This window comes from Monodelphis domestica, chromosome 6, assembly GCF_027887165.1.
Source record: "Monodelphis domestica isolate mMonDom1 chromosome 6, mMonDom1.pri, whole genome shotgun sequence".
In the NCBI taxonomy this organism is placed as follows: Eukaryota; Metazoa; Chordata; class Mammalia; order Didelphimorphia; family Didelphidae; genus Monodelphis; species Monodelphis domestica.
In genome coordinates this window covers 55,563,816-55,584,715 of record NC_077232.1, presented here as the reverse complement: position 1 = coordinate 55,584,715, position 20,900 = coordinate 55,563,816, and the positions used below count along the sequence as shown (strand labels likewise).

The following is a 20,900-nucleotide window of genomic DNA, read 5'->3' as shown; positions in this document are numbered from 1 at the left end:
CTATTGTGAATGTCCTTTTCCATCACGGGTCTCTTGAAGTTGTCCTGGGTCTGCTAATGCCCCTGTTCTGCTCACTTCACTTTGTGCTTCATAAGAGTCTACCAGTTTTTTTGTGCTCATATTACTTGTAATTTCTTATGGCACAATAGTATTCTGTTATAATCATGTACTACAATTGGTTCAGCCATTCCCCAATTGATGGACATCCCTTCAGTTTCCAGTTTTGGGTCATAATAAAAAGAGCTGAAAAATATTTAGAAAATACAGTTTCTGTTCCTTTTTCCTTGATCACTTTAGGAAATAAACTTAATAGTGGTATTATTGAGTCAAAATGTACATACTCTTTATGACAGATTGCTCTCCAGAACAGTTGGATCATTTCACACTTCTACCAACAATGTATCAGTGTCCTTATTTTTCCATATCCCATACAACATTTGTCATTTTCCCTTTTTATTATTTTGGCCAATCTGATAGTTGTGAGATAACTGAATTGTTTTGATGTATGTTTCTCTGATAAATAATTTAATAACTTTTTTCATAGTTTTTATATATTGCTTTGACTTCTGATGCTATTCTGTTTCTTAAGTATTAATACTATCATTGCATGAGCCTAGAATAACTGATATCAGCTAAAGCTCCCATACCTTACCACTACTTTGCTAATTGGTATCCATAATGATTTTATGGTGATAAATTATACAAATTATACAGGAATTACTTTCCAAAGTGGCATGTCTAGATTCTGTCCTGTCTTTTTTTTCCCCTGGTATGTAGGATTTGAAAAAGGAGAAGGAAGAATTTAATACAGTCATTTAAGAATGATAAGAGTATTGATTCTCACAAATTGGGGTACCTGCCAGCACCCACAAAAACAGGGGATTATAATAGCTAATCAAGATGTGTGCCTCTGAAAACAGACCTATTGGCCACTTTGGGATCTATTGTGGTGGCTGCTGATCTTGAGTAGAGCCTACAGTTTGACTTCCAGTACTTGTTACCTATTTTATTTTGGGACTACATGGAGTGTTAAAAGATGATCCATATCTTTCTAGACTATAAACAATAAAAGGCCAAATATGGTATTTAAGTTTAGATTTTCTTAGCACTTAGTATTCTTCAAAGTACATGCTTAATCAATATTTGTTGAGTACAAGATAGAATGAAGGAATGAATGGATGGAGCCTCTATCTCCAGTTAGCCTATAAACTTTTAAACTAAAAGCCTTTTTTGTTATGGAAGAAACAAGTGTTTCTAAAGATGATTTGACAGAAAGCAATTTTTAGTGTAAAATAGGTTTATATGACCAATTTTGTTTTGATAGCTAGGCATAGCTATAATAGTAGAAGAATAAGCTTCTTGAAGGCAGAGAAAATTAAAAAAAAACTGGTGCCTAGTGTATGATTTTGTTCCTAATGGTATCCTAGTGGTATAATGGTTCCTAATTACTCATTTTTTAATTAAAAAATTAAAAAATATTTATTCCTAAAGGTTGAAATTGAAGAATAGGTAGCAGTTACTTAATCATTTTCAGTAATGTGTGATTCTTTGTGACCCCTTTTCAGACTTTTTGGGCAGAGATACAGGAGGAGTTTGCTACACTACTGTGCCATCTCATTTTTATTTTGGGGTATTTAGGAAAGAATATATATACATATATACATATACATATACATATATATGTAAATATGTATATATAATTAAACTTTTCTTTTTGAATTTTTAAAGGTAAGATGATTAAGAGAATGAATTTGGCACACGTAGAACTTTGTCACCTGAATACTTTGTTAGGATTGTTACGGAGCGTTTGTTACTACTGGTGAATAATAAAACAGCAGTCATACAGAGCAAAGATGCAGGGCTGCGGAGTGTTGGGTCTTGACTACAGTAATTCAACAATCACCATCTTTGGTACTATAAGAAAAATTTTCAGGATTTTAACTTTCACTTTCCTCCAAAGGATGAGAAGAGGAATAGATCACCCTATCAACAATTTTTCTGTCTCACAGCAGATAGTCACCTCTCCCCACCTGGAAAATAGCACATTAGGCTGCTGAATCCTTGTGTGGAAGAACTTTACTCTCTAGCTGATTCACAGAAATTTTGGGGGATAACAAAAGGTTGAGACCCACCTACGAGGGAGCCCCCAGATTCTCCCTCCTCCCTTCCCCATTATTTTATAAGAATGACTAAAGAAGAGAAATAATTTTGGCTTGGAATTCTTGCTTGTCTTATTTTCCTATCTGATAAGAGGCACAATTGGCTCCACTAGGATTTATAAAGCCCTGCCAGATAAGAGGTAGATGGCTGCTGCCAGCCAGAGGTCAGAGGGTACTGGATGAGCAGTCAAAAGGTCTGGGCTTCAATATCAGCTCTGCAAAATACTAGCATTATAAAGTTGGGCAAGTCACTTAGCCTGTCTCAGGAGCAGTTTGTCTATAAAATGAGAGAGAATAAAACTCACACCAACTACCTTGCAAGCTGCTTGGGATAATCAATAAAATAATTTACATGAAAACACTTTATAATCACAGTGTCATAGGAATATTTTAAAATAATATTATTGATTTATTTAGTTTTTACATTGCCTAGGTTTCTCCCACTACCTCTCCCTCCTAGAGAACAATCTCTTATAACAAATAACTTTTACACTTTATGAATATGAATGTGATCCCATCCAGTAAACATTTGTTATCCTTTCAGAGACTTAGTTTCTTCATTAAATAAGGGTCGGAGCTGTTGGTTTGGATTTCTTGGCATCTGAGGGTTCCTTTCAAGTTTAAAAACTAAAAGCCTATTGGAATATTAAACAGTCACTGGATGCAGAGAATTATTCTAGGTACTAGTGAAATACACAATTTGGATAATAAAGTTCCTCACTTCATAAAGCTTTCTAAATAAATATGCCTAGTGTCCAATAAATATGTAGGTAAGGTGCAAAAAAAGTGTTTTTTGAAGCTTGAATGAAGGAGAAGGTTGTTGCCAACTAGGAATATTGGAAAAAAAGATTCTTCTTGGAGTAGGAGGAATCTGAATAAACATTTATTAAGTATCTACTATGTGCCAGGAACTGTGCTAGGTATGGGTGATAAAAATATGAAAAGATAGTTCCTGCCCTCAAAGAACTTGCAATCTAATGCGGGAAGACTACACAAAAAGATGGAAAGATAGTTCAAAGGGAAAATACTTGGAGATGGAGAACTCAACATGAATGTAGCTAGCTGGAAAATTGAGATAGTAGCCTGGGAACCAGAACCATTCTTAAGAAAAGAATGGTACTTCTGATAGTAGCTCCTTTCTATAACTTTTAATAAGATGGACCCTGGAAGTAGAAGGTATCAATTAGAGATGAATATCAGGGATGATGCAATCTTACAGGATGAAGAAGTTTCTCAGGCATGATGGAGAAATCTAAATGAGCATAGCAAGATGGGAAGGAGTTCAATACATCAGAGGGAAGGAGATATTCCAAAATAGGGGACCATTTAAGTAAAGCATGGATGAAGAAAGATTTAGAAGAATTAATTTTGCTTAGAGCTTAGATATATAGTATTTATTTTACCTCTGAGTTAAATTCTACTCCAAACTGCTGCACAAAGTCTTTCCTTTCCTTTCTCCCATCTATGCTTTCCCCCAGCAATCTGGTCATTCTCCTTTCTTCCTCAGATTGCCTTGCATTTTCTTAAATGTTAAATATATCTCCCTGGAACAAACCATGGCTCATGAGGTCAGGTAGTATTGTTTTGCTTGCATTGCTGTATCTGCAATACTTATAAGGAGTAAATAGTTTTGAATTAAATTAAACTACATTGAATGGAATTAAAAAAAAAAAGAAATGAGCTTGATTTGGGACTAGGGACCAGGGGGCCATTCAAATAGAGAAAGGTTGCTATTGTGGAGATTTGTTGATTTGGGGATTCAGAAAAGAAGTCAAGGCTGGAGATAATAGATTTTGGGGATCCATTTTTTCAGAAGAGATAGTTGAAATCCCTGAACGAATAAATAAATAGCCAAACATTTATTGAATGCCTACTATGTCAGACTATCGGCTAAAGGACAGGCATATGAGATTTCCTAAAAAAATGAACAAAGAAATAGGGAAGAAGACTCAGAAAGAATGATTAAGGGACCTTGAAATCTAGAAACATGTCATATTGAAACCATGGAAGGTAAAGGTGAAAGTACCATGAAAAACCAGAGGTTAACAATGTAAGTTGTTGCTGGGAGCTCAAGGAGGATTCTATTCATGTGAAGTTCATTTTCATTTCTTCAGTCTTCATTCCCCTTTAATTCTCAGCAACACCTAATTTGGAAAGATTTATTTCAGTAGAATGATTGAGACAGAGGTCAGGGCATGTGGTGGAATGTGAAGAAGTGCTGATTTCAGAGGCAGACAACTTAAAAAAATTTTTTTTTACAAGGACAAGGAAATATGACTGCATGAGCTAGTGAGTTAGAAGGATCAAGAGATTTTATTTTTAGATTTTGGAAAACTTGAACATTTTCATAGGCAGAGAAGAAATAGCTGATGGAGAAGGAGAGAATGAAGAAATTAAGTCCTGTGAAGTTGATTACTGAGATAAGATTCTGGATGATACATGAAGGTACAGAAACAAGGATTCCAATATCGATTGCTTTAGGCATTGAGATATCATTTCTCTGAGCTAGGAAAGGAGGAACAGAGTGGGAAATAATGCTGAAAATTTTCAAGGAGTTGATAAAGGTAATAGAAGCAGCTGTCATCAAACTATCTTAGTCTTAGTGAAGTGGGTTAAGTACTCTTCATTGAAGAAAATGTTCAAAACATAGTGTAAAGATTGTCAAGCATCAGGGGACATCTGAGGTAGGCTATAAGAATTCTCAATGATACATAAATGACCAGAATGGGAGTTGACTCACCAAATAACTCTAATCCCGGGGTTTCTGAAAGATCTGAAAGTAACTGTTGATGTTGCTCCAAGGCTCTGTAGTTCAATCTAAAATATTTCCTTGCTTCCATTCCATCTGTTATATTCCTTTTAGAGAAAGCACTTAGCTCATTGGGCAGTATATCAGTATTCTAATGAGACAATCAGCTTCTCCTTCAGTTATTCCTCCATTTTTTATGGATTATTAGTGTCAAGCACCATTTCTAATGGAGGAGAAAGTGATCAAAAGTTGGCCAATAGGATGAACTCAAGGAGAAAAAGGAAACTGAAGTAAAAAATGCATGTATGGCAGAGCCACTATTTCTTTCTAATATATCTTTCTATTTGCTAGTGCCTTTCACTAAAAAAAAACCTCAAGCAAGTAGCACCTGTGTTTTCCCTCCACAAAATCTAACCATTATAGTTTAAATGTTTCTGAGCTGGGTGGCAGTGTTTACTACTTCTCTCCTTTGGGCTATAGCTATCCTAATAGTAACCCTGATATTTCCACTTACAGGATTTATGAGAGAGTAATAGACCCTCCGGAAACCAACCTTCCCACAGGAAGCAACTTATGGCTTGGGCAGCGCAACCAAAAACATGGCTTGCTGAAAGTAAGCACAGATTTTTTTTTTTTGCTAAAAGGAGAAATATCTCTGTGTATATATATTCATGATGAACTGTTAATTTAATTAATTTAAGTAATGTTTTCCTGATGCCTTTAACAAGCTTCCTTACTCTTGTTATGGGGAATTTAAGAAGGGGGAAAGGTTTATACAAAGGGAAAAAAACACATTTAAATAAATGAGTTTATTAACAAAGAAAGGGATGATGGGGAAGGAAAAAGGGAAAGGTTAGCATCTGAATATTTGCCCCAAGATATTTAACCCACTATAGTTAATTTCCTAAGCTTAACTTGTCTAACTAACTCAACTAAAGATTACTAAGGATAAGTCTAATAGGGAACCCAGAATCTCACACACAGAGTCCTTGGTGGGTCAGGTAACAGGAATCCAGCTGTTGAGTCTTCAGATATTCCAGGAAAGAGAGAGAAAGACTCCTCAAAAATCACTCTGTCCACCAGAATGTATGGAGATCTTCTTCTCAATCCTTTTGATCTTATTCTAAGGCAGTCAGCTTACAAGATAATGTTGTCTCGGGAGAGTCCAAATCCACATCCTTCAGACTTGACCTTCTGTTTTAGACAGCCAGTTGGAAACCTGTCCCTTCAACAGCTTAGAACGCTGACCCAGCCTCCTCTTGGAGAATTCTGAGGCTTGAGGGCTGTCAATCAATTCTTTTCAGCTTCTGTGCACTTTGTAACTTCTCTCGCTACAGTCCTCCCTTTGCACAAAACCTAAATCATATTGAAAATACTATTTTGGCCTTTGTGCACTAACTAACCTACTTACATATTACTTAAACTAAAATATCTACCCAAAATGGCAAACAACCTATACTCAGCTATCTTAACCTGTCTAATAATATCCTATTGTAGGGATTTAATCAAGGAAAGGAAAAAAGGGAATTAAATAATGAACCCTTATAAATTTCAAGCATAGATCAAACATATGTAAAAGCATAAAAGCAAATAACATGAAAAACAAAAAATAAATACAACATTCTTGCAAAACATTAAACTCATAAATACTATTCTTATCAACTAATACAAAACATTCTACTACTATTGTAATGCATTAACATCAAACTTAGAAAAAAAACTTTTGAAAAATACAATAAACACAACATTGCATAAGTTTTACACAGAAAATCAAGCCAAAACATCAAACTCATTTATGCAAATTACATGTAACAATAGATAAAATTAAACACAACTGACCTATTTATGTGAAATTTACACATATACATATAATGCACACACATAACATATACATGTATTCTATACATATACATATATACACTTCATATTTACACATGTTACATATATGCATATACACACTATAATGCAATTAATTTTACAATACTCTTATATATACTATTTACATATATTTACATATGTATTTACAATTGTGTGTGATATGTGATGTTATATGTCATTTGTGTTATGTAATGTATGTTGTTATAATGCATTTTATAATGCAATTCAGTATCTTATCTTATTTATCTTAAATTCTAATCTTATCTAACTAAAGCCCTATTTGCAAAATCTCCTGTCTACCTATATTCCTATACTAAACTAAGTATCTAACTATTTTTTTTAGTAACTAATTTATAGCTAATTATAACATTGTTAGTACCCTCGCTATACATTGTTTTGCTCATTCAACTAGTGAATCAGTGTAACCTAACCATGCTTATGTATTTGTGTTTGTTTTTGTTAGGTTGCTATTTTTGCTGTTATGTTGTTTTGCTAGTGTTATGTCAGTGTTACTGTTATGTTAGTGTTATGTTACTGTTGCAAGTAATATATTTACCCAGTCTTCAGATTTTCCTTCTCATCTTATCTTGAATGAATAATTTGTAGTAAATATATTTATGTTTGTTTGTATATATGTTTTGTTGTATTTGTGTTATAATACACTACTCAAAATTTTAATCCATTAGTCCACTAATTACTTGATCCTCTTCATTGCAAATTTCCTCAAAGTATTTACATTTATAAGTTTTCTAGTCTTTTAACAATGTCCATTAATTTTATGAATTATTCTCTTCATCTGCATTGTCCTCTTCCATCCAAATATCCTCTTCCACTGGAATGGTCCTCTCCTTACTGATCTTTCTGACTTTAGACTCAATTTGATTGATGATTCTCAACTTTCCACAATATCTTCTTCATTTTCTTCCTCAATAATTTGTACATTTTCATCATTAATATAATGTACAAATTTTATATGTGAACAATGATACCATGAATCTCTACCTAACACTTTTACTGAAGATGGAGAAATGAACACAATTGTATAAGGTCCAACCCAAATCTCTTGTGTTGCTGATGTTTTAGCAAAATTTTTGACATGTACCATGTCTCCTGGTTGGAAATTATGGAAAGAATAATTCAATGAACCATATTGGATCAATACTCCCATATCATGTAGTTCTTTAAGACGTTGTTGTAAAGAACTTAAGTATGAAGTAAGTTGACAGTCTCCTCCTAAGAAATGTATAGACTCTCTTACAAGTTTTTGCTTGTAATGGAGCATATCCAAAGAGCATTTCATATGATGATACATGTAAATCTGTTCTTGGTCTTGTAAGTAGGTAAAACAAAGGTAGGGGAAGAATATCTGGCCATTTTAAATGAGTTTCAGCACAGATTTTCCCCACCATAATCTTGAGTTCCCTAGTTACACATTCCACTTGACCTGAACTTTGTGGATGATAAAGAACATGATATTTAGCTGTTATTCCTAGATTCTCATAGACTCTTTTCAGGATATCTTGAGTGAAATGTATCCTTTGTCAGAGTCTATGGTAAGTCGCATACCAAATCTAGGGATAATTACCTTAATCAACACTTTTATGAGAAAGCTAGCTGTATTTGATGGAAATGCTTCAGGCCACTTTGTCAAACTGTTTACAATTAACAGATAAAACTGGTATCTTCCACTGTGTGGCATGCTGATGTAATCAATTTGCAGACTCTCAAAAGGACAATATGGTACAGGTCTACCACATAAATCTTTTGTCTGAATGCCTCTTGGTTGAATTTTTGGCAAACATAGATCTTATTAGCTACAGTACTTATTCCTGGTGCTACCCATTGCCTCTTTACAGAGTCTACTATAGGTTGAGTAGCAAAATTACCTTATGTGTGAATGGCTTGACACAAAAAGGTATACAAATCTTTTGTTAATGGTTTTTCAGTGTCTGTAACCCATATTCCATGTTCTTTCCTTGCTCCAAATTTCGCCTTCCACTTTTGAATTTCTGAGTCTATATAAGATTTTTCAAGATCATCAGATTCAGTAGTTGACAAATTCATTACATACACTGGAACATTACTGGCAGCAAATTTTGCAGTGATATCAGCTCTATAATTTCTTGAAGAAACCAAATCTCTGCCATTAGTATGGCTTCTACAATGGATCACTGCTAGCTATTTAGGGTTTTGGATAGCATCCAACAACTCAATTATTATTTCTGCATGAGCAATTGCTTTTCCCAACACAGTAATAAAAACTCATTGTTTCCAGATCTTTCCTGTAGCATGACATACAGAGAATACAGAGAGACAAGAGTCCGTATAAATATTTGCACTTTTACCCTCAGCTAGAAGACATCCTTGCTTCAAAGAGACCAACTCTACCCCTTGAGCACTAAGGTAACTAGGTAATGAGATATATCACAGTGTCTCAAATTCTGTGACAACTGCACCACCTCTACATCTAATTCCATTACACAAATATGAAGAACCATTAGTGAATAACACCAAGTCTGGATTCTCAATGGAAGTGTCTTTTAAATCCATCCTAGGCATTGTAAAGGAGAGGATTTACAACACAAGACAAGCATGCAACACAAAGTAAAGGACCTCAACTGTCAATCAAAAAAGAATCTTCCAAATAGAATGTTCCCAGGAATGACATTTGGAGAGCCAAGCCAGGCTGGGGGGGGAGAAGCTCTGAACAGGACTCCTGTTAACTTCTGTCCTAGGCTGAGGGACCTGTGTGGCTTTGGAGCTGAGGGAGAAATTTGTGAATTAACTTTTAGCTGGTGGCTGAGTGTGGTGAAGATTATATTGGTGTCTCTGAGACTTGTGTTTAAAGGAAGAAGAAAGAATATTAAACAGTTGTCCTCCCATCTCCCTGACAGACTTTTGTTTCACATCTGTGACAGTACTGACATTTCCCAAAATCCTCCTAACCCTCATTATAGACTAGGGATAACCCCATCCCTCTCACCTCATCTTCCATCATTGTTCATGTTTTTCCCAATAAATCCCCTTACTTGAGAAAGAGAGAAAGAGTATCTTCTCTAAACCTCTTAGTCCACTATGGGAAGGAGGGGCAAAGCTAAAAGGCTTCAGAAGTGGGAGGTGAAAGGAGGTATTGAGGGAGGAGGAGGGTAGGAAAATAGTAATCAATTAGCCACCTAGGGAATTGATAGACACCCTCAAGTATTCCCTTAGTATCACTCTCTCTATTACAACTAAGCACTTTTTATGTTTCCCCTAATATTTCTCTAGTCACTCCAGAGTTTCCATTTATTACAATTGACATGAGTATACATTTTTTATTACAACTAGGCAACCCCAGAGAATCTAGTTATTACAATTGACACACCAGCATCCAATTTTATTATAGCATATCCACTAGATCTACTTCTATACACTCATGTAACGGTTCACTGTTCTTTGGCAAATCAGGAAGAAGTGTAGCTGTATTTAATGCACTACACCACCTCAACTGAATGTTATCACTACCTAGGAGAATAATTTCATACTTAGAAATTAATTGATCTGGAAAAATAAGTTGAGTACGAAATTTTCTCATTGGTACTTCTATTTGATGTAAACAATACACAGTCAATGGACATCCCAAAATTAAGTCTTCTTCTGGATTAACACAGCTGCATCTGCTGCACTCCTTAGACAAAGAACTGTACCAGCAGCTATTGGATCAAGCTGAACTGTAATATCCAATTGGATGATAACTTTGTCCTAAAGTCTGTGTCAGTACTCCAGAAGCAATACCTTTAGCTTCATTCACAAATAGTTGAAATGGTTTTGTATAGTCTGGGATACCCAAAGCAGGAGCAGATAAAATGGCTTCTTTAAACTTACTTAAGGCTTACAGATGTTCAGGTTTTAGTTTCAGAGGTTCTGGTTCTGTATTCCTGGTTAAATCTGTTAGACACTTTGTTAATTCACTATACCCAGGTATCCATTGTCTACAGATACCAGTTGTTCCAAGAATAGCTCTGAATTGCTTTTTCGTCTTAGGAGCACTCAGTTTCTGGATATCTGCTATTCTTTTCTGTGCAATACTTTTGGAACCCTCTGATAACACAAATCCAAGATATTGCATTCGAGGCAAAACCCACTATAATTTTGCTTTGGAGATTTTATGGCCACACTTATATAATTGTATCAAAAGAATCTTGCCTTCCCTGAAACACACTTTAGCATCTGGGGATGCAAGGATAATATTATCCACAAAATGCACGAATTTACTTTCTTTGAGTGTTATAGTTTTTAGATCTCTATTTAAAATTTGTGAAAATTGGCCCTGTGAATTGGTATACCCCTGGGGAAGATGAGTCCAGGTCTTCTGATTTTTTCCCAGATAAAAGCAAAAATCTTTTGAGAATCCTCATGGATTGGAATTGAGAAAAATGCTAAGCATAAATCAACCACAGTGAAATATCTTGCCTGACTTGGAATGAAAGAAATTATATCAGCTGGACTTGGTACAATAGGATGTGTCTTTATCGTATAATCATTTACTGATCTTAAATCTTGTATGATTCTATATACCACTTTGCCATTTTGATCTAGCTTTGGCTTTTTGATAGGAAGAATAGGTGTATTATATTCTGATAAGCAAGGTATTATGTTGGATTAGTGATTGGTCTTATAATCTCTATTGCTTCTTTAGTTAAGGGATATTGAGGTACACAAGGAACTGGTCCTTCCTTAGTCCTCACCCTTACTGGAGTAACTGATTTCAATAGACCTACATCTGTGGAAGACTTTGACTATAAACCTTCAAGGATATCCTAGGGTATAGCATAGACTGAATTCAAGTCATCCTCTGTACTGATTGAATCTAAGAACAGCAATGGAAATGTGTTTGCTACATTCCACTATTATAAGCCTTTGCCTGTTGGCCAAGAAAGGGGATGTACATTTTATTGTTCATTTTCCAAAGTCATTACTCAGTTTTAAGATTACTTTGAGAAAACTTTTCATTTACATTGTCGTAGTTATTCATCATTCATGCTTTTCACTTATTTCTGTTTATTTTATGTTGTGATGAGGAGGGAACAATCTGTACTAGTATAGAGAATACCCCAACTCAATGAGACTAGAAATACATTGGATTAACAAGAAAAGGCTGTAGCTGACAATTCTCTGCAATAATTATGATTAACATTTATAGGATATTTTAATGTTTGCAAAGTGCTTTATAATGCTTGCAAAGATTATGCAATATTACCCTTGCAACAATCTTGTGAGGTAGCTACTCCAAGCACTAGATTCACTTTAATAGATGAGTAAACTGAGACTTAGAGAGGTAAGTGTATTGTCAGTGGTCATACAACACATGTCAGCAGCAGGATTAGAACTTGAGGCTTTCTCATTTTTAAGTTCAGCACTCTATCCATTATACTGCCTCTAGAAATGGAATAAGGCATGTCTCTTTTGGATTGCAAACTAATATCAAACAACTCAGATGGAAACTTCCTAATTTGAGATAGGGCATATAGTAGACAATTAACAAAAGAAGTTATTCAGCAATTGTTTATTTTATTAAATTCATTTTTATTCAATTAGCAAAATTTGTCCTCTCCCTACCCCCTGCTAAAAATGAAAGAAAAACAAATTCTTTGTTACAAACAATTATAGAGAACAAAAATGAATTTCTACAATGGTCATATCTAACAGAAAAAATATAAAGAACATGGAAAATAATACTAATTAGTATATAAATATATAACATATTTATTGAAAATTACATATATGTTATACATACACACACATATATTTGATTCTGCATTAAATCTTTTACCTCTTTATCAAGAGAGATATATATCATCATTAGTCCTCTGGAACTGTAGTTGGTCATTATGATTATCAAAGTCACTGAGTCTTTTAACATTGTCTATATAATATTGTTGTCATTGTATAACTTCACTCTGCATTAGTTCATACATGTTTTTTTGGGGGAGGATTTTCTGAAAGTATTCAATTCCTCATTTTTTACAACAAAATAGTATTCAATCACAATTATTTATTATAACATGATTAAGCCATTTCCAAATTTAAAGATATCCCTCGGATTCTAGTTCTCTCTCAAAGGTGCTATCCCTATATTAGCAAATTTTTAGATCTTATTTTTGCTCCAAAGGAATCCTTCTCTTAATATGATCTCCCTTCAATTGTCCCTTCTCCCTTTTCTCCTTTACTTTTTTCCCGTATTGAGTGAAATATTTTTCTGTACACAACTCTGTGTGTTTCCCTTTTGTTTGTATAGTTCAGGTGAGAATGAGGTTTAAATGTTAGCCTATCTCCCTACCCCTCACTTCTTATTTGTTCAGATATATTTTTGCATACCTTGATTATTTGAAATGAATTCCCCTAGCTTTCCCCCCCCCCCACTGTGTAGTCACTTTCTCTTTGTTTTTCCTTTCAGTCTTTTAAAAAAGATCATCAGGACATAACAGAACCACTCATAGACCTTCTGTCTAATTAGACTCTATTATCTCTAATGAGAAAAGGGATCTAAGTGAACATATGTATCATTCCTCCATATTATATCACAAAGAATCTATGCTTATTTAGTCATTTGTCATTGTTCATTGTTGTTCCTTTTTAGGTTTCTCTAGACTCCTGAATTTACACTTCAAGGTTTCTTTGCAGTTCTGGTCTTTTCATCTGGAATTCCTAGAAATCCTCTGTTTCATTTAAGCTCCATTTCCCTTAGAATCACACTAACTTTTTCTTGATAAATAATTCATGGCTATAAGACTATAACTTTTGCTTTCCAGACTGTTATATTCCAACTCACCATTTCTTTATAGAAATGACTGTTAAATCTTGTATAATTCTTATCTTAGCTCCTTGGTACTTGAGTTCATTCTGAATGCTTATAGTTTTTTTCTTCTTTGATTTAGAAGGTTGAGTCTGGAGTTTCTTTCAAAAGTTGATAAGTGAATTCTTTCTATTTCCACTTTTCCCTTTGGTTCTATGAGATCTTGCCAGTTTTCTTTTTAACATTTCCTGAAATATAATTTCTGTATTCTTCTATTTTATCATGACTTTCTAGTAGTCCAATAATTCTTCATTTATTTTTTTTATCTGTTTTCCAGATCTTTGCTTTGCTATATCTTAAATTTTCTTCTCTTCCCTACCTCCCTAGGCTCTTGACTTTGTTTTTAATATTTGTTGTTTCCTTTATACAGCCATTTTTCTTCTACTTATTCCAGTATAATTTTTAGGGATCTTACAATGGGGTAAGGTTTAATAATGCTTATACTAAGCTGTTAATTCTCTTTCTAGTTCTTTCTCCCATAGCTTTCCTTTCTTTGTCAGTTTTTCCACTATCAAATATATTACATTTATTTTTAAAAAGTTAAACCTTAAAAAACTTCTTGCTTCATTGCAGAAATTCTGGTTTAACTTGTGCTCAAACTATGATTTTATAGAAGGCTTTACAGCAGTTTTGGAGTCATTGTCTCCTGAGCTTGTGTCTTGAGTATTCCAACTACTATCATAGCATTTTGGGGATGAGATTTTTTATTCTCCCCTGATTTTTCCTGTCTAGTTATTGACTTCAGAATTAATGTTAAGGCCAGGTTCTATGTATTTCTGAAGAAAAGGTTTGGATGAGTTCTATTGCTGATTTTTTTGGGGGGGACATTGAGTATCACACTCTTTCAGACTCTCAGGGACAGCCCTTGCTGGGGCTTTCATTACTCCCCAAGTACTCTGATCCAGGACAAAATCTCACTGATAAACTGCACTGAACTGAGCTTTTCAAGTTCCTCACCTGGGTTTTTGTTAGACCAATAACCTCTTGCTAGACTAGCATTATCAGTCAGCTTACAAGCACTTTTGGTTTAGAATGATATATCTATAGACTTCCTTTTGATCTTAGATTTCTGACTTGTTTATTCTTCTATAAGAGCCTTCAGATTGGGTTAGAACTGAAACTGAGAGTCTGCTCCTCACATCTGAGTCACAATGCTGCTGGTTGTTTCTTAACTTTCTCCTTGTTTAGGATACGGTCTACTTTCTAGATTCTCTTGTTAGAATGCCATTCCTGAGTTCTGGTCTTTTCCTCATTCTGCCCCGAATTTATGATCTAGAGCTGGATAGGAAGTGATAAAGCTGTGAGATGGCATCACACCTTAGTCTGGGAACCTAACCTTTACCTTTCATAAAATCTAGAGGCACTGGAATACTCTAGGATGACTCCTGGGCCAGCCTTTGTCTCCAGTGTCCAAAGACCTTTCTGTTTTCTATGCTGATGTAGCTTGGAAAGGTGATTCATTAGGATTGGTTTTCCCAACCAGGATTCAATCTGCCGTATTTTCTAGATCTCTTTGCAGGAGTTTTGAGTGCACTATATATCTTTCTGCTATTTCACCATCTTGGTTCCACTCCTCTCCCCTCCTCCCAACCAGTATTTCTTTATTGAATGCCTGAGATATGCATAAACACTATAGCACCATGCTAGAATGCTGATAGGGAAGCAAAAGCAGAATGAGGCTTTTCCTTCTGGGAACTTGCAAGTAATCTAGCCAGAGGAGACAGAACATGCACATTTGAAACAGTTAAGTAACAAAGTTGCTTCCAGCTTTTAGAGTCTATGATTTCTCATGAATACAAAGCAGCATATGAGTAAGTGGAGGACTAAGTGATGCAGACATTATATACAATATAAATTTAGAGAAGAAGAGATCATTGTGGGTTGTGGTGGATTAGGGAGACTTTGTAGAGGAGATAGAATATATCCAGGGCCCCATGGTGCCCTCTGTCTTAATCTTTAAAAAAAACCTGATGGTTTTAAGAGAGGGGGTAACTAGATGCTTCTTTCTGCCCTTAGGAGGCATAGCATTCCAGGTATGTGGCCCATTGGGAAAACAATTCTTGCATCTCACTGTCTCCACAATGGGGTCCTTTTAAGATTATTTCTTCATTTGTGTGATCTTCAAGTGCCCAATTTAAGTTCCATTTTTGTTTTGTTTTCCTGGCTTTCTGGTCACGTAATTAGAACAACTTAATTAGAACTATGGGTCATTTTTTATAATGTTAGATGAATAATGAGACTTTTTCATGTTCATAAGAAAGAAAAATAAACCAGAGCCTTATATTTGGAGTGATATATTTTGCTTGTACATTATAGGCATTTTTTAGTTTTTAAACATTATTTTATTTGGTCATTTTCATACATTATTCATTGGAAACAGATCATTTTCTTCCCCCCCCCCCCCCCCCCCCCCCCGTGCTCCCGCCACCCTTCCCCTAGCTGACGCGCGATTTGTCTGGGTATCACATGTGTCCTTGCTCGGAACCCATTTCCTTGTTGTTGGTATTTGCATTAGGGCACCCATTTAGCATCTCGCCTCGATCATGTCCCCTCAACCTCTGTAGTCAAGCAGTTGCTTTTCCTCGGTGTTTTTACTCCCTCAGTTTGTCCTCTGCTTGAGGATAGTTTTTTTCCTCGTAGATCCCTGCAGATTGTTCAGGGACATTGTAAAGCCATTACTGGAGAAGTCCATTACGTTCTCTTGTACCACAATGTGTCAGTCTCTGTGTATAATGTTCTCCTGGTTCTGCTCCTCTCGCTCTGCATCACTTCTTGGAGGTTGTTCCAGTCTCCATGGAATTCCTCCACTTTATTATTCCTTTTAGCGCAATAGTATTCCATCACCAACATATACCACAATTTGTTCAGCCATTCCCCAATTGAAGGGCATCCCCTCATTTTCCAATTTTTGGCCACCACAAAGAGAGCAGCTATGAATATTCTTGTACAAGTCTTTTTCCTTATTATCTCTTTGGGGTACAAGCCCAGCGGTGCTATGGCTGGATCATAGGGCAGACATGCTTTTAGCGCCCTTTGGGCATAGTTCCAAATTGCCCTCCAGAATGGTTGGATCAGTTCACAACTCCACCAGAAATGCATTAATGTCCCTACTTTGCCACATCCCCTCCAGCATTCATTACTTTTCTTTACTGTCCTGTTAGCCAATCTGATAGGTGTGAGCTGATACTACAGAGTTGTTTTGATTTGCATCTCTCTGATTATAAGAGATGTAGAACACTTTTTCATGTGCATTTCTGAGTGTAGTGGGAAAAAATGGAATTAGAGGATCTGGGTTCAAATCTTACCTTTGCCTCTTATTACCTGTGTAACTTTGAATAAGTCATGTAATCTCTTTATTTCTTATTTCTGTAAAGATTAAAATTTAGGAATATGGGGAGACTGAGGCAGGTAGAAATTAGTTTCTCTCTGCAAGGAGTATTATATTTTTTAGAGGTTTATTAAAGGTTAAAGATTAAAGAAAGTACAGAATAAGAAAAAACACATGCCTAGGCCAGAGGCCTAGGCCAGATAACCTCACATCACGGAAGAGACGCATCTGTTCCAAAAGGGAAGTCCAAAAGAAGCCCCAAAAACCTTTGCCACCAGCTTAAATCATTCCTGGATCTCAGCCCACCTCAGAATTCCCGTGAGATTACAAAGCATTTTGGAGAAGTGGAGCAAAGGCTTGTGGGGATTGTAGTCCTGTATTCTAGTCTATTTTTTACATTTCTTAATTTCTATTATTTGATGGTTGGAATAGAAGATCAAAGAACCTTTATAACTTTAAATCTATGATCTTACGATCTTGCTTCTTTTCCTTTCTCCTTTCTGTTTCTCACCCTCACCTGTTGTCTTTTCTCCTTCCCTGCACAATATTTATTTTTAATATTGTATCAATTCCTCAATCATATTGATACTATAAAGATTTGGTCACTACTATCTACCTCTACCCACTGCAAAAAATTGAGGCTGACTGCCTTCTCTAGATGAGAGTTGGAACATTCTTCTGGTTGTAATATTTGTAACATTGCAGATACTTTTCAGGTCTGAAGGACAACAGCATTTGACTTTATTGCTGTGATCTAAATGTGCTTATGGTATGTTTTTAGGATAAGATAACATTATTCTACATTTTAAATATTAATGCAACACTTTATAGGCAAAGTTAAAGCAAAAAACTCTACACTCCAATGTAATTTTAGTTTCCCGATGCATTCTTATGGATAGTGAAAAAAAAGTGCGACTGATTGAAGAGCGTGGGACATAATCACTGGTTTAGTGCCATACAGAAAAGCTCTTAATATTAAGAAATTCCTATCTAGGACAACCAAAGACAATCTGGGGATTTCTTCCAATCAAAACAGCGTTCATCTGAAGAAACAGCCTTGGTGATAGTGATAGGCTTATTCACATTTTCAAGATTGCCATGTTTTTTCCATTATCAAGATGGTTGACTACCCACTCAATTTCCCTTTGTTGCATTTATAGCCTAAGCTGATTATGCAGTTAAAATTTTAGAGAAGGAAAAGAGAAAGCAAAAGGCCACTATAGACTGGAGCAAGCCTTCTGAAGCCATACGGTTTGTTAGGGCAATTGTGACAAAGTCATAGCCATTGATAGTTGAAGAGAGTTGCTGTCCAAAATCCTTTTACATTATGGATATGTCTTTTCAGAGAGATGAACAAAGGAGGTAGCAGCAACCTCTGGTAAACTGAAGTTCAAAAGCTGTCCCTTACCTGGACTTCATTGTTGCCTCTAACAGCTGAGCTGTCACTGAGAAGTGAAATTAATGGCATTATTTTCTGCTACAGCTGTTGTTTTTTACCTCAGCTGCTTCCCATAATTTTGCAGATGGTAAACATATGTTTATAGCCACATCGGAAAAGAAGCTCTATCGGATTCACCCATCTTTAATTCTTTTATGCAGAAATCCAAAGTCAGAGAACTCTTGAGATCTTATACATTTGAAAATTAATATTTCTATGCATTAACACTTAGGAAACAGCAGGGTAGCTAATGATATGTTAATGAGCTGCCAGTTTTTATTGATCATAATGAAAATAGACAAGTGCCTTTCTTGGCTTTTATGTATGCCAGAATATTTTATTAACTGTCTTCAGGGCAGAGATACATAATTGGTTGCATTTTTTAGATCCTACTTGTGGATTTCACAACTCTTACTTTTTGTTGCTCAATGCAGAAGCTCGGGTCTTTGCCAGTTTACAAACAGTACATATCTTCATCCATATATTTACATGCCCAGCAGGGAACCCCCTCCCCTATTCCCTTTCAAGGCAATTTGTTTCAGTGTTTTAGCACCCCAAAAAAGGGAAGCATTTTCTTCAGTGTAAACAGAGATCTGCAGGGAAATAAGAGCGTTAAAAAAGAATTAGCATTTTTTTCATACTAAAGCTGTGCTTGCATTTATATCTGAAGGCTTTGGGTATTATTATGAGCTCCTGCCTAATCATAGTTATTCTATACATAAGAGTGCCCTAATGGCATAATTTGATAATTGCATGTGTGCCCGTATGTACATGCTCATTTTATGTGTGTTTACATCTTCCTCTTTTTAGTGAAAAATGAGAAAATTTCTGGGAATATTTGGAACCACACACAGGAGTTTCTTGAATATTAAAAACTCATAATGGGACACTTACTTATTCCGAGTCAATTTCTCAATGCACCATTACCCAAAAGAAAAATGTGGTAGGAAACAACAGGTGAATGGAATAAAGAAAAGATAGCAACCTGTTTCATCATCTTGGCATGATGCCACCTTATTAGCAACCAAATCTCAGTAATTTAGACACCCCTCATATAGGATTTGTGACATTTCAAGATGCCAGGCTGGGCTGAAGTCAAATATTATACCTCTACTGGAGAATAAAAAAGTCTTACTAAAAAAATTGATAAATAGACAAAAGATTACAAGGAAAGCTTTAGCCTGTCACTTAAACAGACATACATTCAAACTCACTCACCAGACCATTTTCTAAATGTTTTGATAACTGTTTTTAACAGTTTCTTTTGTTTGTAAGCAATTGTAGTTTTAACTGTGGTTGCTTTTCATCCAGTCATTAAAGCAAGTCTAACTGAACTGCTGTCTGTCAAAACCTTATAAACTAATATTAGTTATGTTGGGTGATGGGGTGAAGTATTGCCATCCTTGATTGTGAGGTAATCTAGAATCTTTCACCTTTTTCAAGAGGGTGGTAACACTAGGAACGCTGAAAAAAGTCTGACTTCATTTTTTTACAAATATCATAATGTAGAACTTTTCATTAATTGTAATGTGACCCATATTTTAGGGGTTTTCACAGAGAATTGGCAAGATTTTTGATGGTTTTTTCTAATCACTTGATATATCCTAATGGTCAGATGCTCTTAAAATTATAATAACATTGATACCTAGCATTTATATAAAGCTTTCAGTTTTGTAAAGCACTTTATATAAATATTATCTCATTTTATCCTCACCATTCTAGGAATTAAATACTGTTATTATCTCTTTGACCAGATGAGGAAAAAGAGTCAGATAGAAGTTAAGTGACTGGCCTAGGGTCATACTTCTAGCCTATGTCCAAGATTGTATTTTTACTCAAGTTTTCTTTACTTGAGGTCCATTACTCTATTCGCTGTGCCACCTTGCTGTGCATATTGGTCAAAGGCATTTATAGAGACCATAGCATCTTAGATCTAGAGATAGAATAAATGAAACAGAGGTTATCTTGTCCAATACCTTCATTTCACATATGAAGAAACTAAGGCCCAGTGACATCGGCACAAGGGTGGTATGTGGATGAGCTGGGATAACATAAGCATCTGAATAGGAGCTTGGAAAGAGGACCAGACTTGGTTATCTGGCAGAGTAGGGTTTCAATAGCTTTTAAAATTGGACCAAATCTTAAAAATCATTTAAGTGAGTTACTCATTTTATACATATTTATAATACTGATATATTAAATAGGACTTTATGGTTTATAAAGCATTTTTTGTTGACTACCTCATTTGACTTTTGTAACAACCATGTGAGGTAAGTACAACCAATATAACCACCTTCCTTTTATAGATAAAGAAACCAAGGTTCAAAAAGTTTGAGCCTTTCTCAAGATATTCCAGGTAGTAATTAATAAAGTTATCATTCAAATCTAGTACATCTGATCCCAAATGCAGTGCCACAATACTCCAGGTTATAGTAGTAGTCGTCTCTCGGTAACTGAGGATGACGATTGTCTTTGTGAGCTTTCATCTGTGATGTAGATGAGTGTGCACAAAA

At 35.3% G+C, this 20,900-nt stretch overlaps 1 protein-coding gene across 3 annotated transcripts in view; it reads left to right on the top strand.

The window, feature by feature from the left end:
• Positions 1-20,900, top strand: part of NELL1 (neural EGFL like 1) — a 947,998-nt gene that overhangs the window by 182,736 nt on the left and 744,362 nt on the right. For all 3 annotated transcript variants that reach the window (XM_007497168.2, XM_056802023.1, XM_056802024.1), the window contains one exon: positions 5,425-5,521. In XM_007497168.2, coding sequence (XP_007497230.1) covers positions 5,425-5,521 — 97 coding nt within the window. The remainder of the gene's footprint in view (positions 1-5,424; positions 5,522-20,900) is intronic.